Source organism: Pipistrellus hanaki, assembly GCF_964339955.1.
Source record: "Pipistrellus hanaki genome assembly, chromosome: 17".
Lineage (NCBI taxonomy): Eukaryota > Metazoa > Chordata > Mammalia > Chiroptera > Vespertilionidae > Pipistrellus > Pipistrellus hanaki.
Window position 1 is genome coordinate 23,551,152 of NC_140519.1, and position 26,536 is coordinate 23,577,687.

A 26,536-nucleotide genomic window follows, 5' to 3' on the forward strand; every position below is an offset into this window, starting at 1 on the left:
TGCAATAATAGTCTGGCTAAATTTTATTTGTACATACATATTTAATTAGAATAAGTAGAAACCAAAAAGGAGGAAAAAAAAAAATCAGGGTAAAGTGTCAATGCCATTTTGTTTGCAGGGAGAAGTCAGAAATAGAACAAATCACCAGGACAACATGGTTTGTTAAGACCCTCCTAAAGCAGTTAAGTTATATAATCTATGAATGAAAAAAGAAGTCAAAAATTTATTCTACTTAGCATAAGAATTTTTACATTAAATATATAGTAATTCATTTATCAGAAAATGATACTAAGAACTATGAGTAGTTGCATTACACTATGACTAGAAAATCTCAATTGCAACTAAGCAGCTATGCTATATATATATATAGCTCTTGTTCTGGGCTAAGGTACATTTCAGTTTAATATAGAACTGCATTATGGATGTAAAAAGGCAGCAATTATGTTTTGGCTTTTCTTCTAGATGCTTAAGTTAAGGCAGCAGTTCAAGCAAGTGAAGGTAGTTAAAATTTAATACAACTTGCATACACTGTTTTAATGCTTTCTACATGGAATGAAACCAGTGTTATTTAATTGGTGTTTACAGAAACACACTACACACAGAGGTAACTAAAAAAAACAAAACACAACTACCAAAAGCAATCATTCTAAATGTCCTATGATAACAGTAAAAATGCAAATATACCATAGAACTAAAGTAACAACAATACTTGATTTATAGGACAAAGGTGACTGGCTCCAACACAAAGCTAAGCCTGCATCAGTCATTCTAATCATAATGGCTTGAAAAAGCATCAGGTTTCCAGTAGAGAAACTAATCTATGAAAGTCCTTTGATTTTGAGAGTTTCACATCTGTAAAACCAGGATAAGGCTACAACTATTTTGAAGTCTGAGCAATTATCAGATCAAACAGATTCCCAGCTATACTGTAGACAGAAAGGACCTCATGCAGCATATGCTCTCTGGCTCCTAGGAAGCTTCCTGTGCATAATATCGAGTGAAGTTGCCAAAGAAGTAAACTGGAGAAGTTCATTGTGTCGTGACTTTTAAACCTCAGGAATGGTGTGGTCCATCAGGCTCTTGATAATGCTTGGTGCCATCCTACAAGAGAGGCATTGTGTTGATCGAAGAAAACTCCAATTCAAGCTTAGCACTATTAGCATTAAGCATCAAAGTTGGCAGGGAGGAGGTCCTTTTTAATGAATTTTGATCTAAGGGTCTCATGTAATCTACTTGTTTTGCAAACGTCCACTGTAAAAGACTATCTGTATCTTGGCTAGAAAAGTTAGATAACATACAAGGTAAGTCTTTGTATATATTGTGTATAAAGGCTAATGATTTTTTAAATGCTGTTGGGAAACTGGAGTAGAGGGATAGCTATCACTATTCTACAGTAACTTCTTTTTTTATACCCCTATAGCTAGCTACTTTCTAACAGCTGAAACTAACAAAAATATAATCTGCCTATTTCCATATGCAAAATAGATCCTGAGGAAAAGAATTCTAAACAGTTATGCTAAAGCCAGGATTTTAAAAGCTCCAGGGAAGGTAACCATGCTGCCCCTTTTCTAGTTTCCTTTCTTAGCTTTCCAGTCCTCAGCCCCTACACACCTCTACCTGCCTCCGGAGATGCTCGAGAGAGTAAAAATTGACTTATAACATCCAGAAGAATTTGCCATCATGAACTACAAGTAAATTACTGAGCAGAGGAACTACAGGTAGCGTGCAACCACAATCTATTTTACTGAAAATTGGAAGCTGAGTTTGCCTGAATCTGCTCATATACCCTTTTCCTAGTAGGAAATGTCAAAATTTCCAAAGTGTGTAATGAATTTTATTCTAAGCTTAGGAAAGTGTAAGGGGGTCATCCTTACCAACCAAATCTTCTGATTTAAATAATTTACTATGTCATCCCTTAGGTAAAGAACCAAAAGTTTGGGAATTAAAAGCAGCACAGTTCTTATATATTAATATTATAAAGTCACATGACCATAAATATATTAATATTATAAAGTCACATGACCATAAACATCAAGTTAAAAAACTGTGTCTACTTACCTTTTAATAATATGTTCAAAGATAAAAGCAGGCATGATTGTGATAGTAACTACCGTCCCAGATGTTGACAATATGTCTGCAACTTGAGAGTCCTGTTGAAAGAATAACGAATAACAATTATGTTAAGAAATATGTCTTACGTTTTGCTAATATCTCTAAAATCTCTTGATATTTACAATTTTTTCTAGTTTTCCTTACCAAGTTTAGTGTAGAATCACAATACATTAGCCAAAAAAATAATCTTAACGATTATTACAATATCCCCTCGGTTAACCAAAGTTTATGAAATAAGCAGGTCATAATGAAACCCTTTAAAATTGTAAAAGAACCCTACTCAGGAATTTGTGGAAGGACAAAAAAATATAAAAATGAAGTATTAATATGAATAGAAACTATTGTTTCCCATAATCCAAATTGAAAAAAGTTGGATAAGCATTCATTAAAATGCCACCAAACCTTTAAATGCCTATGTCTCATACAATTCCATCTCAAGGGACTTCAGATATCATTTACTTCAGCCCCTTGTTACCGGAACAATAATAATTCCAGGTAATAGCCCAGATAATTCCATTGCGTGGCTTGAGTATAGCCCCAGATTTCACATCTCCCAATGTATTGCTATATTTTGGAGGTCAATATGAAAACAGAGCACTATCTAAGTAGACAAAAAACATTTGCCAAAAATGGAATCAGCAGAATAAGACATGATTTTTTACCTTCAATCCAATGACATTCTGTCCATTAATTTCACAGATGTTATGTTCTGTAAGAAGACCGTTTCTAGCTGCAGAACTGTCTTTTACTATGGATGTTATTTTTCCATTTTTGAAGATAAAACCAACATGCCCAGTACTATCTTTATGCATAGTAATTGTGCGTTCAAAGGGCCTGTAAAACAAAATGGGTTCAATTGAAATAAACATTTTAATGGAATTCTATTCTGCCATACTAGTAGTTTTTTTATCATATACTCAGTGTTTCTAATAAGAGCAACTAAGTTTGGCTATGATGTTGTACATTCACAGAATATCTTAACATAAAATATATTCCATTGTTAAGTTAATCCTTCAACAATGCAGGGGGTTAGGAGCACTACCCTACATGCAGTCAAAAATCTGCATAAACTATAGTTGGCCGTTCTCATTTGCAGATTCCCAATATTTGACCCTGTACAATACAGGTTAGAGCTGCGCGGGTCCCCATATTAATTTAAATCCACAGTGGACCCACACAGTTCAAATCCATGTTCAAGGGTTAACTGTATATTTCTTTTAATTTATCCATTATGGTTTGCCTAAATTACTAATATTCCTTCTTTTAAGTATCCGAGACTTAACTGGCTTCTAGGAAGATGTAGCTATTACAATAAGGCAGCCAGCTGTCTGCTCTTAAAAACTACCATGCCAATTATACTTGCTCATTTTTCTATAATTCATATAATTCAGAGACATGTCATTACATGTGTTTTCTGATAAACCTGTGCTTTCATAAAATTCAGAACAGTCATATCTTCCTGTTGGTCCATGTCATTACTCTTTTCCTTAGATATAAAGCAAAAATGGCATTCATCTACAAAATGTTTACTAAGTAGCTTCCACATATGAGAAACACAAGTAGTTGTTTAAGATAAAAACTAACAATATGACAGAGGCCCATCCACCCTTAACACTTGTGAGGGCTGGGGCAAGAAAATAAATGGAGGCCCAGATTTCATGTGCTAAATGTGTCCGTTATAAACGGACTACATAACTGCTAAATAAAATGTTCCATCTTCCTACTCTGACAACTGGAGCTTCATAACCAGCCAAAAAGCCAGATTTGTTTTTAGAACTTGTAGACAGGATGCCTAAGTAGTGAAATGGAATGTGAGCCCAAGGATGCCATGCTGCTTACTTTTCCAATGTATATTTTCTATTTTCTACAGAAACAGATTAAGATAGGAAAGTAACTTCTTCGAGGATGAATTTCTATAATCTCTGAAATAAAAGTGTATGCAAAACCAGGATACCATTTTTAAAAACCTAAACTATGTAAGAAAAATCTATACCACATTAATTTTAAGACTCTAAGGCTCATCAGTAGCATTTGATTATATTCACAGAATCTAAAAAGCACAAGAAAAAGGGAAACGGGTCTTAAATTTCCATTTGAACTGTCCAGTCAACTTGCCTGTCACGAATAGTCATAGTAATCTTCTCTCCAAAAGCCTGCTTGAGCACCTTGTGTGCTTTATCAGAGCTCCATCCTGCACAGTTTTCCCCGTTGATCTGCAGCACTTGGTCCCCGAACCTCAGACCAACTAATGAGGCTGGAGAATTTGCTTGGACAAGCTGAACAAATATGCCCTAGAGAATAAGAAAATAACACTGATAAGATATAGTTTTAAAATGATGGAAAATTAGGACCAACTGTTTAGGTTAGGAGTCTAACCTAAAAAAAAAAAAAAAATTATATGTGTCGTTAACCACCCCGCCCCTCAAATAAATAAATAGAAAATTTTATCAGGCAGGAATCCCAAGAAGAAAAGCAAAAAAGGTCATATCTCAGTAATAATTTATACCTCAATTGATGACCCATCTACCTATCCTCAATCACTCCTTTAAAAGCATTTTTGAATAAAAAGACCATAGAAAACAAAATAGGTTTACTATAATAGATGTTAATGCCGTTTTTGCTGAGTCTGACAATACAAATAGGTATTGGCCACATGATCATTATTTAGGGGGAAAGCAAGTCAAATGTTAAAAGTGATAGTTTAAAGTCCTAACTCACCATTTGAGCTTAAGGATTCCTTTATCCACTTGCTAAATTATGCATAATTAAGAGTAGGGTTTATTTAACAGCCTAAAAATGTGGGCACATTCGATCCTACTCCAGTTCTTATAAAGAATCCTCTATGAAATACAGAAAACTCAAAAATGTTTAAGATATTTTTACTTCTATAAACAAATTCAGATGTTGTAAAATATAAACAAGTACAGAAGAATGAACTTGACAAAATATGAAAGCATCTACAAGACTAGACCCTTTCTACCATCTTATGCTGGGTCAGACTTGACTTCTGTCACGTGTCTGCCGTTTAGGCGGTACAGGAAAGTGGGCAGCATCTGAAAAGTAGTCTGACCACTGAGCTTTGCCCAAGTGGACAAATCTGTAAGGATAATTGCAGTGGGGGAGGGGGGGTAGAGGCCTATTAATATATTGTCTCAAAGGAAGGTGCGGAGAAGAAACCCTGGCACAGGAGACAGCACAGCAAATACTTCATTCACTGGAAAAGGAGAGTGTGAAGTCAGAGCTTCCCAAAGAAGCACCCTGATGTGTCTTCAATAAGCTCGGGTGTTCAAAGGCATCAATGTCCTCAGCTCCTGGGCAGGCAGGCAGGGTTGGGCTCCTGCCAAGGTCAACCTCGGCCATAAGCCAATAATTCATGCCATGCCCATTTTCTATGTGAAAAGGTTGGACACAATGAGCTAAGGTCTCAATACTAAAAAGGAACCCAATAAGGCAATACCTGAAACATACATCCGGGCAAGTCCTTAACAATCCTGAGTGCTTCCTTAGAGTAACCCTGTTTAATTTCTTCAGTACAGTCAAGGGGAGATAGAAGCAATTATAAAGGTTTCCCTAATTAGAAAGTCACCTTTGCTCAGAAAATGACCTACTAAATTCAAATTAAAGGATGGCAATAAAAGAACTGCAAAACCATTTCTTAACAAATTAAATAATTCTCTGGCTTAAAAATATTCATAAGCTCACTGATTTTCACTGGTCAGTCTTTCTTTAACTTTCATATCTGTTGCTCTATATCAATGCCAGATTTTATTTTTATAAATCATGTTAAAATATATACAGACTAATGAACTTTATTTCAAGAAGAGGACTAAAAAACAAAACAGAACAAAAAAAAAAAAAACTTTTTTTTTTTTTTCAAGGTAATGTTAGAAGTGCCAACTCTACTTCTTCAGAATATGGCATCTCCAAGTGGAAAAGTTTGTTAAAGTATTCTCAATCATAAATTCGCCATTATAATTTATTAAAGAATTTTAATTTAAATTATTCCAACACAGATCACTTAAAATCCTATAAGCTATTTAGACAAATTCAAATAGACATAAAAAATACTTACATTATCTACAGATTTAAGCCTGAGCCCAATTTTTCCATCTTGATCCTTACACAAAATGACTTCACGAATCCCTTGCTTAATTTCTGCTCTACGAATGCCAACATCATTACCAGTTACAGGAGCCACCATATAGTTCACACTGGAAGGTCTTGCTACCAACTGCTGACAAAAAGATACACAATGTGTCAGTATTTACATACATTCTCCCTGAAAAAAAAAAAAAAACACAAAAAAAACGAGCAACTTGAATATACTCAGTTGTGAGTTGTGGTTTCCCAGAAAGTAATCTGGAAATTATTTCCCTCAGATGGTTTGATTCATGCAAAAATAACCCAAGTTTTGATTTACTAATTCCTCAGGCCACTTATTCCCACATATATCACCTCCAATAATCAATGCCCTACTCTCTCCTGCTGCCTTCTGAATTCAGTGCAGTTGTTCCTGTGTACTTTGGCTTGTCTTCAGCTCAAATGTAAGATCCGAAACATAAAGATCATATCACACTTTTGAAACTTATGCAACATTTTCAGGGTTTGTGCCATGCCCATTTTCTATGTGAAAAGTTCGGACACAATGAGCAAAGGTCTCAATACTAAAAAGGAACCCAATAAGGCAATACCAGAGGGTTTTTATATGGTCTGATCTTTGGCAAACTCCTTACCCTTTTAAAGTTTCTATAAAAGGGCAACATTCTTACCTCAACAAGTGCCATGGTGAGGATTAAAAGTGCATGTTACCTGAGTGCTGCATACCACAAATATTATTTCTCATCCCCTTAATAAACACTCGTGGATTAGCCAATGGTAGGCACAAACTAGACTGCCCTAGAATAGCAGGTACTTGTGCCAGGTATCCTATTTCAAGTTTCCTTGACCAAAACTGGTTTCTTATATTTTTTTAAATTGGTTTTTTGACAGAGCAAGGGTTAGAGAGCAACATGATAGGCTGTCTTTTGCATTCCCCCTACTGAACCACAATTTTATGAAGAACTGCATCTTTTAAGGGAAAACTACAAAGCTGTTATTGCTTCATGTGAAGTTATAATGGTTGTAGATGTTTAGGGATAGATGTTTAGGGATAGACTGAATTGTCAAGGGCGTAGGCAGTGCCAGGTAACAAAATACTGTCTGTTAGCTCCAAACCCACCCTTCTGGGGGTTGAACTGTACAAATAACGTTGAAAGGCTAGAGGAGGGACAAGTGCTCCATCTGCTTTGCTTCTGGTTCCTGATGGCATTGTCTGAACCTTGCACTTACCACTGGAGGCAGCAGTTAATTCCATTTTCCAGAACTTACTGACACTCCCAGAACCAGCCTCACTGCAACCCCTGAGGTACCAGCACTGCCTCTCCAAGATCTGAGATCCAATTCCCTGGAGCTCTTCTCCCCATACGCTTCTAGGTTCTGCTAATTCCAACCTCTTCCCTTCACTTCCCCAATCCTAGGAGGTGGAGCAACTTTCTGCAATTACAATGGTATTCCATGCTTCAACTTTTGTCTAATTTCTAAATTATCGCTGTTAAAATATCCACTGTGATGTTTCACAAATGCACCCTAGCTGATAGAAACAAGTTTTCAATAAATATTTGATAAATATCAGGTATTTAATTGTGAGCAAACAAATATGACAGACCTGTACTTCATAATGATTACTCTAGCAGCAGCTTAGTACTGTTATAAGAAATTGAGAAAATGTTAAGAGTCGACTGTAATAATCTAGGGGAGAAGTATAGTATAGAAACTCTGAATAGAGACAGCATCACATGGTCTTAGTAACTGACTAAATGCAGAAGACAAAGGAGAATGGACTAGTCAAGGCACATGCATTGTTAACTACTAATAAATAAAAAAAGTGGGAAGAGCACAAAGGAAACGGACTACTCAGAAGTAATATTCAGAAGGGAGTCTAAAAATTTCTAAGAAGAGAGGTCAATGTTAAAAGTTATAAATTTGTGAGTAAACCATAAAGATGAGAGCTTATATTTATGCATAAGTTATGATTTTACACAATTCAAAATTAGTTCACTACACATACCCCCTGAGTTGGCGCTCCATGGACAATGGCCATATTTGCCTCTATTTCTTCTCCACTTAAACTGAGGCCCATGTAGTGAGAAAGCTCCGGATACAATTTAGGATAGAGATCTAATATAAATGAATTAATGAATAAAGAAAAAAACATTAGTAGAATATTCTAAATGAAAACTGTTGTTAGAATGTGCTTCTACTTATGTTAATCTTGCTTCTAAAAATTCCTAAGAGTAGAAATAATTTTTCCAAATAAATTATCTCACCTTTCGTTTTTCTTCAAATAAACTAATTTGATTAGCAGTTCTGTGAACCACTGATTCTCCAGTGGAGAATAACTGAGCAAAATGTCTGCTTGCCAAGGCAGTTACTTTAAAACTCATTTAAGTAAACAAGGCTATGAAATAATTCTCCAATTAAAAATAAAATCAAAGGTTTTAAATTGATTTAAAGTCATAGCATTTTAAGAATATTAACCACATTCCAATAAAATCTTGGAAACAGTATATTTAAATATTAACAGTATTTAACTTGGCAGTAGAGTTAGGTACTATTTCCAAAAGATCCTTTGTACATGATTGATTTGTGACTTAATAAAATGGATTTTCTAAAAGAAACAAAGTTATAAATATTATGAGGCCACAAATATCTACTCAACACTTTTGTATCTTGTCATATTTAGGGGTTCTCTCCTGAATCCCCATGAAGTGAGAAGGAAAGGGGCCCAGAGAGAAGGATGTGGAGACTGAGTATAGATCCCAGGATTGGGAAAGCCCCTCCACCCCCAAAACAGACGACGGAGTAAGCGCAGCAATATGGCACAGTTCACATAAATGCCATCAATCTCAACTTATGGACTTAAGAGGGTTAAATTTAATTAATTTCATTAAGCCATAAAAAATACCTTCATATTCATAGCTCACTTTTTTCATTAAATCTTTAGGCTTTGAAATAAACTCCCTCCCCCCCCCCCCCCCTTCTTACTACTAGAGCTTGAACCACCAGTTTCACACTAAATAAAAATTTTTAAATATTGGATTTCTTATTTCAAAGAAAGAAGGCTTCAAGATTTCTATTTAAGGAGAATGAATCCAAAGTATAAACCTACTTCCATCTTGAGAGATCGGAGCAGATGCTTCAGACAAAATTGCTGGGTTGGCAGGGTTTGCAGAAAAGGCACTTTGAGCCTGAAAAAGAAAAGAAAACTAACAATAATGTCATCTATGTACTTAAAATCTATATCTATAAAAGTCCAGCCACGCTTACGGCGGAATGACCAGAACTACTGGTTGCTATGACGCGCACTGACCACCAGGGGACAGATGCTCAATGCAGGAGCTGCCCCCTGGTGGTCAATGCGCTCACACAGTGGGAGCACACCTCAGCCAGAAGCCTGGCTCATGGCTGGTGAGCGCAGCAATGGTGGCAGGAGCCTCTCCCGCCTCTGTGGCAGCACTAAGGAGCAGCAAATGAAGCAGTAAAAAGTGAGCAGGCGGGCAGTTAGGAGTGAGGGGTCCCTATTGCAAGAGGCCATAAGTCAGGCTGAGGGAGGCCCCTCACCTCTCCTTCCCATGTACAAATTCCTCTAGTTCTTACTTATAAGTTTAATTCATTATTCCAAAAAGAAACTAAAACACTAAAGTTGTACTCAAGTTTAGTTTCAAACATTTCAGTAATATATTTTTCAAAAAAAAATCTGTAAAAAAAGAGAAAATCTGTAAAAAATATTTTTCATATTCTAAATATATAACATTACCAAAAAAACTTGATTAAGCATCTTTCCACAGATCATATAATTTGGTGTAACAAATTAATATAGTAATATTTTTAAAAATTAATATAGTAATATTTTAAATTTTCATTGTTCTTTTAAGAATTAAATTATCTGTATAAAAAAAGCTCAGTCATATAAAAGTTATATCAGAAAAATAACTACATATTTAAAATATTTTTTGTGGCTAATATTTATTGTGGCATTTTCTACTGAAATCATTATTTTCATTTTAGCAAGTATAAAAAGCGGCTATGCTAAATACAAAAGTATTACAAAGTAAGCAAAACATGTACTTTATCACCAACACAAAAAATGACAAGATAGCCCAGCCAGCACGGCTCAGTGGTTGAGTGTCGACTTATGAACCAGGAGATCATGGTTCCATTCCTGGTCAGGGCACATACTGGGGCTGCAGCCTCGATCCCCAGTGTGGGGAGTGCAGGAGGCAGTTGATCAACGATTCTCTATCATTCAGATTTTTCTCTCTCCCACTCTCCCTCTCCCTTCCTCTCTGAAATCAATAAAAATATCTTTTAAAAAGTTTTACTTTTTAGACAGGTTATTATTTTCTATTCTTTCATTCATTGTTGTTATTCTTTTTTTAAAAAATATATATATTTTATTGATTTCCCACAGAGAGAAAGAGAGAGGGATAGAGAGCTAGAAATGTCGATGAGAGAGAAACATCAACCAGCTGCCTCCTGCACACCCTCCACTGGGGATGTGCCGGCAACCAATGTACATGCCCTTGACCGGAATCGAACTGACCACCAGGGGACAGATGCTCAATGCAGGAGCTGCCCCCTGGTGGTCAATGAGAGAGAACCTTTCAGTCCAGACCGATGCTCTATCCACTGAGCCAAACTGGTCCCGGCTCATTGCTATTATTCTTATTCCAAGGAATACTAAAATAAGAATATGTAGAGTGTGGTAAAGGTAGGTTTACAGTTGTTCATATGTAAAATACAGTAATTAGTAATTAATTAGTAATACAAAAATAAACTGTTTTGTGTACTCCCAATTGTAAACCTATTTTTGCCCCATCCCTTATATTGAAAGTTCTCTGCAACCAAATGCATGATTACACCATCTGGTATAATAAAAGAAAGATGGTACAAGAGCTTAAGGACTATGAGGCATTAAATATACAAACTGTTTCACACTCATTTGAAATCTCAAGCTATTTAAAAGGGGCCCAGTTTCTGCTGGGGCATGTTGTTTCTGCCGTTACAGAAAGCCTGTGGACAGACCACATTTGTGAGCTAGCATTGTCATTGTCCCCTCTGCTCACTGCATTAGAAACTGTGCACTAGATCTTCATGTCATTGTTTCTGGATAGCTCATTTTATATAGGTACAGGAACCACAGGCTCCTGTTAAGAATTTGTAATGGATAGAGAGGTTCAGGAATTATATGACATGGAAAGTCACAGAGTAATGGCTATTGTAAAAATAGTTTACTATATATGAACTTCCAGTTAACAGCTGCATTTTAGCTTAGCTTTGCTGTGGTGTAAAAGGCCAGAAGATTAGAAAATACATACCACCTTTGCAGGGGCATCTCAAGAACAAAAATAAACCTAAGTATGAATTACTGTGTAAAGTTTACACACACACACACACACACACTCTCTCTCTCTCTCTCTCTAATACTGCCCAAGATGCTAAGAATACTTTTAAATCCAGTAAGAATTAAAAACAAACACACCTATATACCCCCCCCCCCTTACTCATTATATCTTGAAGCAGTTTTTTGCTCGAAATATAAAAGTTCTTCTAATGGAAATATCCATAAATAAGCTGCTTCTTAAAGGGTCAGCCCAATGTAGACTATAGTCTTTAACATTTACCATTAAGAACTCTTTCCTTCTTTTTCTTCTTTTTTTTTTTTTAAATATATTTTATTGATTTTATACAGAGAGGAAGGGAGAGAGATAGAGAGTTAGAAACATCGATGAGAGAGAGTCATCGATCAGCTGCCTCTTGCACAACCCCCACTGGGGATATGCCCGCAACCAAGGTACATGCCCTTGACCGGAATCGAACCCAGGACCCTTCAGTCCCCAAGCTGACGCTCTATCCATTGAGCCAAACCGGTCCCGGCTTTTTCTTCTTTTCAAAATCAAAAACCTCTGCTCAAAGTCAACATGGTTAATTTAGAATTCAATAAAATGGAACAGAAAGGAAGAAAACATTCTTTCTGATCCATCTGCAAATCCTTATCACTTAATGCTGATGTCATTATTGTCTTCGGTGTTATTCTTTGAAGGCTAAATATTTCAGATAAGGACTTTTCAAAAAGAAAATGAGTGTGTTCAGATGAACTTTGTGGAAATAAAAACCACATGAGAAAAACACCAACAAAAAATGAAGGAAGAAATGATAGCGCATTTAAGATGACTGAACATGCCACTTAAAACTGAGGCATCAAAGCCTTGGCAGCTGAACAATGAATCGGACAGATTTTACAAACCACATTTTAATATCCATAGTAGATCTATGATGAAAAATGTGTTCACTGATCTCCCCCCACCACATTTAATTACATTACTTTACTACAAGGTTAATAATGCAGCCACATATTTGTTACTATTACTGCCAAGATTTTTCACTCTCAAAAGGCTAAGTTTGTCTAAAAGCACTCTTACTCTTCAAGTTGCTTAAGACTTCTAACAAGTTTGAAATAAACTTTTTATGCTCATTAATTATTAAATAAATCTCACTTCACATAAACTGAGGTCAGTCTCAAGCAAAATGATCTTTAGAGTAATAAGCTTTGAAGTACCAAACAATCCAGAAAAAACATATTAAAAAGATTTTAGAAATAAAGTATAACACGAGTTTGAGTTATCTCGTCAAATTAAAACAAACAATAGCTGAAAAAATTCTAAGTTTATAAGATATAAAGTTGAAAGTAAACAGGAATCAAAACAAACTCATTAAAAATTGTTATCACCAGTTAAAAAGCATAATAAAAATTTACCAACAGAAAGACTTGATCCCAACCCCAAACTTTCTTAAGCAGTAACATGCCTCCAGCAGTAACATGAAGGACCACAGAAAGTTTTAACTTAATGAGATAAGCAATACTGGAATCTCTAACAGTTATTAGAGCACGAATGTGTGCAATGTCTGCTGCCTACATCACGACACTTTCACATCACTACTCTTCTATAAGCAGCATGTATATTTCACTATTTCTGTAATTTTTAACTTCAGAGAGAAGAGAAAGAATTATTTTAAAGATTGGTCAAAGCTGAAGATCCCGATGTTCTAATTTTAACCAAAACTAGAACATCAAAAAATTGAAGTGTATTTTACCAACTTATGTATGCTATATTTAAATTTTAGTCATAAAATCTACCTATCAGTGAGTAGGTTAAGTCCAGCTGTAAAGAAATAATATCCCAGAGGGGCGGGGTGGGGCAGGTGGAAAAAAAAAGAAAAAATATTCCATACCCATTAATTCACAAAATGAAAATGAATAGCTAGCATTTCTATAACTTTGTAGTCTGCAATTAATAAACTGAAAAAAGTAGATGATGCATGAACATGAACAAATATATCCAAATTTCTTGCTTTACTTTATCTGTACTAAAATGTATGACATAGTATATAAAGAAAAAAACACTTAAACAACTTAAACATACCTGAATTACTTTGTCTACCTTCAGATCCTCAAGAGATGGGTACAGAGACATTTTTGCAGGATTTTTCTAAGAAAAAAACAAAGAAAAATTTATATAATTCAATTTTTACTAAAATTTAAATAGTATCCATAAATAGCAAAATACACATAAAATATGGGAAAATATGAACATCTAGGCTATATAAAAACTGCTTACTGATTAATGTCTACCACGCTACCTCTCCCTCCCTTACCACTACTATCAAACTACATCCTTAGAGACGTTAATCTTCCCTTCAAATAAAAGTCCTTCACTTAAAAAGTTTAGAAAATCAGAAAGAATGGTTATGTGATTTATCTAGCTTATCTATAAAGCCTCTATCACTAGGGGAAAATTCATATATATAGGAGTGAGCAAAAGGCTTATAGCTATGAATACACAAAACAGTGAATTATTTATTAATTGTATTAATTTACAACTGGAAACCTACTTTTGCCCACCCCAATATACATATATTTGTACAATTGACCTTTGAAGGTCAACTTGTACCTCTACTTGCAGTTCGGAAACTGAATATGGAGAGGGCTGACAAGTTATATTCAGGTTTCTTCTGCAAGAGTGGTCGGTCCGTGAGCCTAACACCCGTGTTGACCAATGGTCAATTAACTGCATGTAGAAAAGTATACTGTACACCAACTATTAATAATAGTTTTATCTTCAGAAGACATGAACAAAATAGAGTAAGGACCTGCAGAATAAGAGGTAAATTTTTACATTTTAAACATTTATATCATTTAATTTTTTTTTCAGTCACCATCAATTGTTGTTTTGAAATAGTATAAAACATTTTTTAAAAGTATTACCAGGACATATTTTAAAATTCTGTTTAGCTATTTTGAGACGAATGCCTGGTACTTTCTTTAAACCCAATATAACAATATATCCTAAACTGTATAGGGTTTAACGTAAGTCCAGTTACCAGTTTATTACATCTCATATCCACATTATCCATTACTGGCTGCTCTGTGGAAATGGAGATGGGTCCTTTACATATTGCTCTTTTGCCAGCTGGCAGCATTGCCAGTAGAGAGAACTGAAAGTACACTGGAGGTTAAAGATTTTTTTTCCAGCCAGGCTCCTTCAGTACCTGCTGGTAATCTAATACTATTTTTATTTTTTTAAAATATTTTATTGATTTTTTACAGAGAGGAGGAGAGAGGGACAGAGAGTTAGAAACATCTTTGAGAGAGAAACATCGATCAGCTGCCTCTTGCACACCCCCTACCAGGGATGTGCCCGCAACCAAGGTACGTGCCCCCTGGACCGGAATCGAACCTGGGACCCTTCAGTCCACAGGCCGACGCTCTATCCACTGAGCCAAACCGGTTTCAGCACTATCTCTATTTTTAGTTCTGCCAGTGGCTACCTAAAAGATTACACTTTACTTGTAAGAAATGAAATGTACGAGTGGTTCATTTCAAAACTCAATGAGCAGCCCTGCTGCTGCTGTGGCTCAGTGGTATCATTTGACTTCTTCCTTGATCTCACTGTTAACCCATTCATTACCATTCATTATTTAGTAACATATTATTTAGCCTCAATGTCTTTTTCAGTATTCCTCCTGTGATCAATTTCTAATTTCATAGCATTATGGTCAGAAAAGATATCTTAAATTTATTCAAATTTGTTTTGTGTCCTGTCATATGATCTGTCTTAGAAAATGTTCCATGTGCCCTTGAAAAGAATGTATATTTCGCTGCTTTCGAATGAAATGCTATAAAGATATCAATTAAGTCAATCTGATCTAGTGTATCGTTTAAGACCACCATTTCCTTGTCCTTGATATTCTGTCTGGAAGATATATCTATTGATGTCACTGAGGTGGTAAAATCCCCCACTGTAACTGATTACTGTAATTCTCTCCTTTTATGTCCATCGAGATTTGCTTTATATATTTAGGTGCTTTTATGTTGGGTAAATAAATGTTTACAGGGGTTATATCTATCATTAGGTACTGTCATTCTTTGTCTCTTAGCATAACCTTTGTTTTAAAGTCTATTTTGTCTAAGCTTTTTCCCACCCATTCCATTAGCGTAAAATAACTTTCACTTTTAAGTCTGAGTGTATCTTTCATTCTGAGGTATGTCTCTTGTTGAGAGCATATATATTGATCTTGTTTTCTTAATCATCCAAGTCTTTTGATTGGAGCATTTAAGCCATTTACACTTAAAGACATTACTGATAGGTATGTATTTCTAGCCATTTTATTCCTTTAACTATGATCCTCTTCTCCTTCTTGGAAGACCTTTTATTTCCTTCAATACTAGTTTGGTAGTAACAAACTACTTTAGCCTTTCCTTGTCTGGGAAGCTCTTAATTTCTCCATCAATTTTAAATGATAGCCTTGCTGACTACATTAGTCTTGGTTGTAGATACTTGCTTTTCATCACTTTAAATATTTCATTCCAATCCCTTCTGGCCTGACATGTTTCTGTTGAGAAATCAGCTGACAGTAAAGGGAGCTTCCTTGAAGGTAACTTATCTTTCTGTCTGTATCTTGCTGCTTTTAAGATTCTCTCTTTGACTTTAACCTTTGCCATTTTAATTATGGTATATCTTGGTGTGGCCCTTTTTGGGTTCACTTTATTTTGGACTCTGTGATTGCTGGACTTGTGTGAATTTTTCCTTCACCTGACTTGGGAAGTTTCCAGACATTATTTCTTCAAACAGGTTCATGATCTCTTATATTCTCTCTTCTCCTTCTCGTACCCTAATGATGCTGATGTTATGCTTCATGTGGTCCCAAAGGTATTATGTTAAGTGAAATAAGTCACATGAAGACAAATACCATATAATCTCACTTATGTGTGAAAAACAGACAACAAAACCAAACTTATAAATACATTGGTGGTTGCTGGAGAAAGGGGCAAGGAATGGCCAAAATGGGTAAAGGGGGTCAAGAGGTATAAAATTCCAGTTATAAGATAAATACATACTAGGGATGTAATATATGACATGATGACTATAGATAATACTGTACTGTATATCTAAAGTTCCTAAAAGAGTGCATCCTAAAAGTTCTCAATACAAGAAAAAAATTGTAATTATGTGCAGTGATAGATGTTATCAAGACCTACTGTGGTAATGCAAACATCAAACTTCTAAGTTTATACCTGAAACTATCGATAATATAAGTCAGTTACACCTGAATTTTAAAAATAAAGTTTTTAATAACCCAAGTCCTAGCCCCAGCTCTGCCACCAGTAGCTAACTCTGCTTTCCAGTGTCTCAGCTTAAAGTTTATCTAGTAAATCAACAAATATTTTCTGTAAGGTAGGAGAGTTAGGACACACTTGCTTGTTAAAAAATAAAAATAAATAAAAAATAAATCTATAAGCTAATTGCTTTAACTCAACAGCAAAGTACTTGAACATTCTATTCCCATAAATCATTTTCACAGGAATCCAGGATATCAGAGTATTCCCTATTTAAACATAAGAGTAACCTAATTAGCTTCAATTAGTGCAAAAGTAAAATGATACAGAATCTTTTTAATTTGCATAGGAAATAATGGAAATGCATACCAGAGTAGTAACCTAAAGGACCATAGGTTAAAACCATCTTAAGGTCCTAAAACAGTCACCCTTCAGTTTAGTATTGTCCAAAGTACTGCATCCTATAAGGTCAAATCTAGAGATACCATCTTTGTAGCTGTTTTTTGTTGTTGTTGTTTTTCCCTAAAAAGTATTCATTGAACATTGCAGAAAATTTGGAATTTTTCACCCAGGATGGCAGTGAGAAAACAGAGACACACACATTTACTGGGCAAGTCAAAAGATGAACACAAGGAGACAAGTAGCTGTATTCTAAACTCTTATGATGAGAAAAATAATCATATAAATATAAGAACATGAGTTTTTATGTGGTGAAAGCCTAAAACTGAAATTTCTCAAACTTAAGAACCATTGCATAAACAATATAGCTATAATTAATAAAAGAAATATGATTTGTCATTCAGTCATTCAGAAGGACTTTATCATGCAATATTTTGAAACAAGTCCCTGGGATCTGTTTTACTATAAATGAGACAGGTTAGTAAGAAACTAGGAATATTCCCAGGTAAGTGGAGAAAATTGAGGCTGAGCACTTAACAGTTGGCTGATAAATCACAAAACTACATCCCCCCTAACCAAAGATATCTAAGAGCAGGTGTTCTAAATCTATCTCCCAAACCAAAGATCTATATCTACGCATCAGTGATTTAAATGGCGTCAGAAGGATAATAACAAAAACACACAATTAGAGCCAGTCTGATCCAAAATAGAGGTAAAAATAACCAGAGAATGACCCCTGATCCCACTATGTGCTCATTTTTATACATCAGCAGACTAACGTACCCATCAGGAAATCTAATGAACATTCTGTTGAGACCTCCCATAGTATTCCTGCCTGTAAAAATCCCTCAGGTCTAAGGAAGACAGTGCACTATCTTCTTTGAGCACAGCCTCATCCCCTCTGTGCTTCTCTGCTAAGCTAAGCTCTAAGGCAGGGGTCGGCAACCTTTAAGACATAAAGAGCCACTTGGACCTATTTTCGAAGGAAAAAAAAAACCTGGGAGCCGCAAAACCATTGCGACGTTTAAAACAAATATAACACTGCATATATTGTTTCTTACCTTAATGCTATATACCGGATCGTGCAGAAAAAGGATTTTTTCACTTAACAAAAAGAGCCGCAGGTTGCCGACACCTGCAAAGGGTTGCACCCAGGGAAGAAATGACAGTGGCAGCTTGTCCCAGAGTCACTCCCTAATCCTGTCTCTGGGGACCATTCCTTTACCTCACTGAGGTAGGTCTTAATAAACTTACTCTCACTTTCACCTAGAGTTGTGTCTTAACATTTTTCGTGCATGAGGCAAGAACGTGGAGGTCGCCTGACACATGAAAGGTGTCATGTTGCTGGGGCAAGGCCAGCCACCACCCTCCAACCCCCAAGCAAGGATGTGGTAGCGTATCAAAAGGATAGTACCACCTTCTTCAATCTGTTATATTTGTGCAGCAAAATTTACTTGATATGGTTTATAAGTGGCCAAATGAAGGCGATGTTCAAAAAAGTAGAGTGAAAGAAAACAGTAGATATATTCTTAAAAACTCATTGCACTTATTATTCTAATTTAGGGGTGTCGAACTCAATCAGAGAAGGGGCCAAAATCTAAAATCCAGCCTAAATCGCGGGCTGAATGGTTTACTGAACAGTCATAAACTGACAATGTCATAAACTGACAGCGGAGTGCAGTGATGACAGCGCGGTGCGGGCCACATTGCAAGGCCTGGCGGGCTGGATTTGGCCCGCGGGCCTTGTGTTTGACACATGTGTTCTAATTGATGCTGATTAAAAAGTGTAAATGAAAATTACTTCTAAATATAGAACACACAACATGATCATCCTCTCAATAAAATCATATGCCATTAAACTTTGCAAAAAAGTACTGTGTTTTGACAAGTAGAAAAATTACCAGATAGTAACGACATACCTATTAGAGATTTATTTGAAATCTAGATTCAGTATATTATTTTGACAACTGAGTACATAGAGAACCAAAAGGAATATAAGCTAGAATATATTAGAGATGTATGTAGAACTATATTCATAAAATGTATATATTCCAAATTCACTCATGACAGTTGAGCAATTAGTTGTATTCAAAAGGTGTCGCCCATTTCAGCTACAGATACCTTAAAAACCAGAAAAATCCTATATAATAAAAGGCTAATATGCAAATTGATTGAACAGAACAACTGGTCACTATGATGTGCACTGATCACTAGGGGGTAGATGCTTAACACAGGAGCTCACCCAGAACCAGGTTCACAGTTGGCAAGTGCAGCAGTGGTGTCCGGAGCCTCTCCCACCTCCGGGGCAGTCGGACATCCCCCAAAGGCTCCAGGATTGCCAGAGGGCGCAGGCCAGGCTGAGGGACCCCCTCCTCTAGTGCATGAATTTCATGCCCCGGGCCTCTAGTTTATAATAAAAATCCAAGTTTCTTATGTTCAGACTGTTAGTAATTTCTTTTTTACTGTCCCTTTATTTTCACTTTAGCAAATTACTCATAAAATGGCCTAAAGTAATTTTTTAAATGTTCAAAGGACCTCAATAATAAAGTGTTGGTTGTGTTTTCTAATGTACTGAAAACTAAAAACCATTCTGATGGTTCATATATAGTGTCTAAGAATGTGTACTCTCTGATGAAGTCCTAAACAATCATCTCTAGAGCAATGTTTCTCAAATGTGTCTAAGCATCAGATCAGAATTACCTGGGCACTAGTTAAAATACTTGCCAGGCTGACACATATTTCATGGGAAGAACAGTGGAACTCTTCCTTTTAATAAATCTCCACCAAGATTCTGATAAGCCACTGATAAATATGGTCATATAAAGTCTAAGAAAAATTTCATTTTACCTAAAATATTCTATTTCACACCTACTGGAATGGCAAAGATCCAAAGTTTGAGGACACTCTCTGATAATAAGGGTTTAAGAAACACTCACACATTACTCATGGAAGTGCAAACTAATATAATTTCCATAGAAAGTGACATTGCAAAGTCTACCAAAATTATAAATGCAAATACCCTCCAATCCAGCAATATCACTTCAGGTCTTTAATGCACATAAAAAGTGACACATGTTGAACTCTATTCACTGAAGCACCGACTGAATAGCAGAACAAGTAGAGGAGGAAGTTCTATCTACACTATATTGAAAGAGGTTCAAATATTATTAACTGGAGAAAAAAGCATGATTTACAGCACTGCACAATAAATATGCTAACAACTATGTTAAAAGGAAGGGGTGGGGTCGACTTAAGAAACTAGACAAAGAGTAACAACTAAAGCCAAAGCTAGCAGAAATAAGGTTAGAACAAAGATAAATGAAATAGAGAATTGAATAGAGAAAATTGATAAAACCAAAGTTGGTTCTTTAAAAAAAATTAACAAAATTGACAAACCTTTTGCTAGATGGACTAAGACTGTGGTTGGCAAACTTATTAATCAACAAAGCAGCAAACGTGGCTTGCGAGCTGCAGTTTGCCTACCACTGGACTAAAAAATAAAGAGAGAAAACTCAAACTACTAAAACCGGAAATGAAAGTGGTAAATTTACATGGACCCTACAGAAATCAAAAGGATTAATAGAGAGTACTATGAACAACTGTATGCCCCTCCCCACAAAACACACACACACACACACACACACACACACACACACAAAAAAAAAACACACACACAAAAAAACACCTGCATAATCTTAAAACAAACAAAAAAAACCTGACAAATTCCTAGAAACCCAAAACCTACCAAAACTAAGTCACAAATAAACATAAAATCTGAATAGACCTATAACTAGTGAGCAGATGGAGTCAGTATCACAATATCCCAACAAAGAAAAGCCTTGGACCTGATGGCTTCACTGATGAATTATACTAAACATTTAAAAAGAATTAATATCAACCCTTCTCAAAATTTTGCTAAAAAAAATGAAGAGGAGGGAACATGTCCTAACTCACTCTATGAGGATAGCACTACCCTTATATCAAGGCTAGAACAAAGGTATTTTAGGACTACAAAAATCCCTTGTGAATATTGATGCAAAAACCCTTAATATGTCAGCAAACAGAATTCAACAGCATGTTAAAAGAATTATACAGCTGTATACCTTTAGCAAGCAGGACTTATTCCTGTAAGAGCTGGATCTTTCAACATGTGAAATAATCAAAATTGTATATCACATCAACAAAAGGATGAAGGGAAAAACTACATGATCATTTCAAATGGTGCAGAAATAGCATTTGATAAAACTCAACAACCTTTTATGATAAAAACATTCAACAAAATAGAAATAGAGGGAAATTACTTCCATGTTATAAAAGCCATATATGAAAAATCCAAAGCACACCACACTCAATGGAGAAAGGCTGAATACTTTTCTTTTAAGATCAGGAACAAGGTAAGGAGGCACACTTTCACAACTTCTATTCAAAAGAGTTCTAGCCATAGCAATTAGACAAGAAAAAAAGAAATAAAGGCATTCACACTGGAAAAGGAGAAAATTATCTGTTTACAAATAATATAGTCTGCTATGTTAGGGTATGGAAACCCCTGGACTACACACACACACACACACACACACACACACACACACAGTTAGAATAAACAAACTCAGCTGGATACAATCAATGCACAAAAATCAGTTGCATTTCTATACACAAATAAGCAATCTAAAAAGGAAATTACAAAAACAATTCCATTTACAATAGCATCAAAAATAAAATACTTAAGAATTAATTTAATCAAAGAGGTGAAAGAATTATACAATGAAATCTACAAAGCAATACTGAAGAAAAAAAACACACAAAGATATAAATAAATGAAAGCACATCCCATGTTCATCCATTAAAGATTGGTATTGTTAAAATGTCAACACTAGCCTAAATGATCTACAGATTCAAATGCAATCCTTATAAAAACCTCCACGACTCTTCAGAAATAGAAAAAGCCAAAATTCCTATGTAATTTCAGGGTGCCCCAAATACCCAAAAACAATGGTGAAAAAGAACAATACTAGAGGACTCACACTTCCAGATTTCATACTATAAATCTACAGTAATAAAAACAGTATGATATTGGCATAAAGACAAATACATCAATGGAAGAGACTACGGAACCTAGAGATAAGCCCTCAGATATTTGATAAATCCATTTTTGACAAAGGTGTCAAAGACCATTCAAAGAGAAAAAGACAAGTCTTTACAACAAATGATGCTGGAAAAACTGAATATACTAGGTGTATTTTTTTTCAATAGATGGAGTTACACATATGTTGACATATACTCAATTTGATATGTATGCTATTTTGTTGTGTTGACAGCAAGCTTCAAAACTGCATATGTCAAATTTGCTGAAGGTGTTAACATCATAGGTGTTTTTACACTTAAAAATGTCAAATTTCATGCAAAAAAAAAGAATTTTCGGGAAGTTTTAATTTATTATTTTTAAGAAAAGTGCGACTGAAAGTTATCATATACTTCAAGAAGCTTATGGTGAACATGCTCCACCTCAAGATACTTGTGAATGCTGGTTTAAACACTTTAAAAGTGGTGACTTTGATGTGAAAAGAAAAAATATCTAGGTCAACTGAAAAAGTTTGAAGACCAACAATTACAAAATTATTGGATGAAGATGCATGTCAAACTCAAAAACAACTTGCAGAAAGATTAAATTTGCTCAGCAAACAATTTCCAATTGTTCACAAGCAATTGGAAAGATTTTAAGGAAGAAAATGGGTGCCACATCAACTGAATGAAAGACAAATGGAAAACCAAAAAGTCCCCAGTAAAATGTTGCTTCAATGGCATGAAAGAAGGTCTTTTTTGCATCAAATTGTGATTGGCGATAAAAAGTGGATTTATTTTGAGAATCCCAAACAAATGCACAAAATCATGGGTTGATCCAGGTCAACCATCAACATCGACAGCAAGGGCAAATCGCTTAGAAAAGAAGACGATGCTCTGTGTTTGGTGGGATCAGGAAGATGTGGGGTATTGTGAACTTCTAAAACCAGATAAAACCACTAATACTGATTGCTACAGACAACAAATACTCAATTTGAACCATACTTTGATTGTGAAACGACCAGAAGATGCCAGAAGACAAGACACAGTAATTTTGCTTGGTGACAACGCACCATCACACACTTCAAAAAGAGTTAAAGCCATGTTAAAAGATCTTGCCTGGGAAGTATTAACCCACCAGCTATATTCACCAGACCTTTCTCCTTCAGATTACCACTTGTTTCTATCTATGGCGTACACACTTTTTGGGAAGCACTTCAAAAAGTACACAGAAATGGAAAATTCGGTCTCTGAATGGTTTGCCTCAAACAAGACAAGTTCTATTGGGACGGTATCCACAAATTACCTGAAATATGGGGAAATGTGTAGCTAGCGAGGGGTATTACTTTGAATAAAGCACTTTTGATATTTCTCTTGAAATTATCGTGTTTTATTTTATTACAAATCTGCCATTATTAACCGGTATACCTAGTATACTTTCAAAACAATGAAAGTGACCCTTACCTAACACCATATAAAAAACTCAAAATGCATCAAGAACCTAAATATAAGACCCAAAACAATAAAACTCTTAGAAGATAACATAGGTCAAAAGATTCACAATGATTTATTGGATATGACACCAAAAGCATAGGTAGTGAAAGAAAAAGGAGACATAGTGGGCTTCATGAAAATTTTTCAATTTTGTGCAGCAGAAGGCACTATCAACAGAGTAAAATGGCAATCCACAGAATGGAAGAAAATATTTGCAAGTCATATAGATAAGGGATTCATATCCAGGATATTTAGAGAACTCCTAAAACTCAACAACAACAACAACAACAACAACAACAAAACACACACACCAAAATTGGCAAAAAAGTTGAATACACATTTCTCCCAAGAAACAGAAATGACGAATAAGCACCTGAAGATACTCAACATCACTAATCACTATGGAAATGCAATGTTGGTGGGGCTATAAACTGCTATAGCTGCTATAGAAAACAATATGACAGTTCCTCAAACAATTAAAAATAGAATTATCATGTATGTAATCCAGCAATTCCACTTTTGGATATATACCTGAAAGAATTGAAAGCTGGGTCTGAAGGGATTACTTGTACACCTATGTTCATAGCAGCATTATTCACAATTGCTCACACATATAAGCAACCCACGTGTCCTAGGAAGGATGAACGGTAAGCCAAATGTGGTAAATGTATACAAGAAAATATTAGTCAACCGTAAAATGGAAGGAAATTCTGCAATATGCTACAACATGGATGAACCTTGAGGAGACCTAAGTGAAAGAAGCCAATCACAAAAAGACAATATTCTATGACTCCACTTACAGGAGATGCTCAGTCAACATCATAACCACACAAAGTAGAATGGCTGATGTCAGGGCCTGGGGGGATGGGAACTTACTGTTTCATGGGTACAGAGCTTCAATTTTACAAAGTGAAAAAAGTTCTGGGGATGGATGGTAGTGGTGATATTTGCCCAGTGCCAATGTATTTAATACCACCTAACTGTACACTTAAAAATGGTAATCTTTATGTTACAAAGTATTTTACCACAGTAACAAAAAAATGGAAAGAAATGGAAGGGGTGAAAATATATTGATGTTACGGTTGGCTCCTCTAGAAAGGGATAGAAAGGGATTATGGTTGGCTGGAGGACCTAGATGGGAGACTATCCTATGTGAGAATACACTTTTTTTATTGCTTAACTTTTCAGTCACGTCACTGCTTACCTCCTCAAAAACAAAGTTAAAAAAACAACAACACACCAAATAAATGTACAAATAAATAAAGTATTTGCAGCACCGATGAGAAAGAAATTAAAAAGTACTAATATAACTATTACCAGGTGTAGGAAATATTTTTAAAAGCTGTTTGGGGGACTCTTTCTTTTTTAAAAACTCTTGGCACATACTACCTTAACAAGGTACCTAAATCTGGAGAAAACAGGGAAAAAAAATAGTTGAGTCATGTTCAGTTTAAGGAAGTGGTGGTTTTTTTAAAATTGAACAGTACACATTTGAGTGTACTTAGCCAACTATTAGGAAATTCTCTTTTGGTCATGATTTTTTTTTTTTACATCCTTTCCTATAATGCACAAACATAACTAAAAATTAATGTTGCCCAAGTTATACTTAGATTAATGCAGTGACTACTTCCTGAACCTTTATTTGTATTTTGTGGCACAAGTCCTTTGATGTATCCTATTCACCACGAGGAATGCAATTTACAGGACTAAGCTGGTAACAGACAGTCACATTTAAGAACAAAACTCGTTTTTCACTGTCTACCCACAACCGAAAACAGAAAACCTAAAGACGACACATTTGAGTTGAAATCAATCACGTATACTATCTGAGATGAAGCAAACAGTCTGCAGCTGATTCTCAGTGTCGTTTTCCTGTTCAATCGATTGTGTGCGTTTTCTCTTTGAAGCAAGTGAATGCTAAGAGTGTGGCAATCCACAGGGACCGAGTAATGGCCTTACATAATGGAAAAGCGGCAGTAACTGTGCATGCAGATCACACACCCGGACGAGAGAAACCTCTAAACTCCAAACCCCTTTCAATAACACATTAGCCGACTCGTGACTCCGTAACCCGCTTGGAGAAAGGAGCCGCGTCCCCTCCTCACCAGGAAGTCCTGACACGAAAGCTCTGAGTCAGAGATCTCCGGGGACGGCTCCCGGAACACACCCTGAAAGCAAACCCGCTCGCTTTCCGCCAACTTCGGAGCCCGCGCCGGAGCGCCCGGCCGCCCCCCGCCGAGCAAACCCCCTCCTCCCGCCCGGCCGCCCGAGGCGCCCGCGGGGGGCGGCACGGCACCGCCCCGGGCCCGCGCCGCCTCCTCCCGGAGGAACAAAAAGGGCCGAAAGGAACCGGAATGAAGACAGTCCCCAGCCCCGGCCCCCCGCCCGGCCGGGTCCGGACCCCAACCCCCTCCCTCCCCCGCGGGGACGGGCAGGCGGAGCGCGCACACTACCCCTGCCGGGCCGGCTGGGCGCTCGGAGGGCGCGGGGCCGGCGCCGCCGCCTCCCGAAAACCGTTGCGACCTGGACGGTCTCCGCTGTGACCCGGGGCCCACACGCCTCTGCTCACGTCCCCGCGCCCGGGACGCGGCGTGAGCGTCCCCCCTACCGCCCGCCGGGGCCGCTTACCGAGGCCGCAGGAACCCGCTCGCCGCCGCCGCTGCCTCCGGTCACTCGCACCGACTTCCCGAGCCCGAGGGCAGAAAAGCCGCGCGCGCCGGGGACCCGCCCTCCAGGCGCGTCACGGCGCCGCCCCCG

General features: G+C 36.6%; 1 protein-coding gene across 2 annotated transcripts; it reads right to left on the reverse strand.

Moving 5' to 3' along the window:
• SDCBP (syndecan binding protein) lies at positions 1–26,536 on the reverse strand. 2 transcript variants are annotated; one of them, XM_084865111.1, is made up of 9 exons: positions 26,408–26,536; positions 13,635–13,700; positions 9,320–9,398; positions 8,219–8,328; positions 6,185–6,346; positions 4,228–4,403; positions 2,775–2,946; positions 2,059–2,150; positions 1–1,101 (listed from the first exon to the last, which is right to left on the reverse strand). In XM_084865111.1, exons 2-9 carry the CDS (start codon positions 13,683–13,685, stop codon positions 1,047–1,049), a joined length of 897 nt encoding a protein of 298 aa, XP_084721237.1. In that variant the 5' UTR covers positions 13,686–13,700; positions 26,408–26,536; the 3' UTR covers positions 1–1,046. The 2 variants fall into 2 exon arrangements, with proteins under 2 accessions (XP_084721237.1, XP_084721238.1); XM_084865112.1 differs by having other exon boundaries at positions 6,185–6,343; positions 26,408–26,528.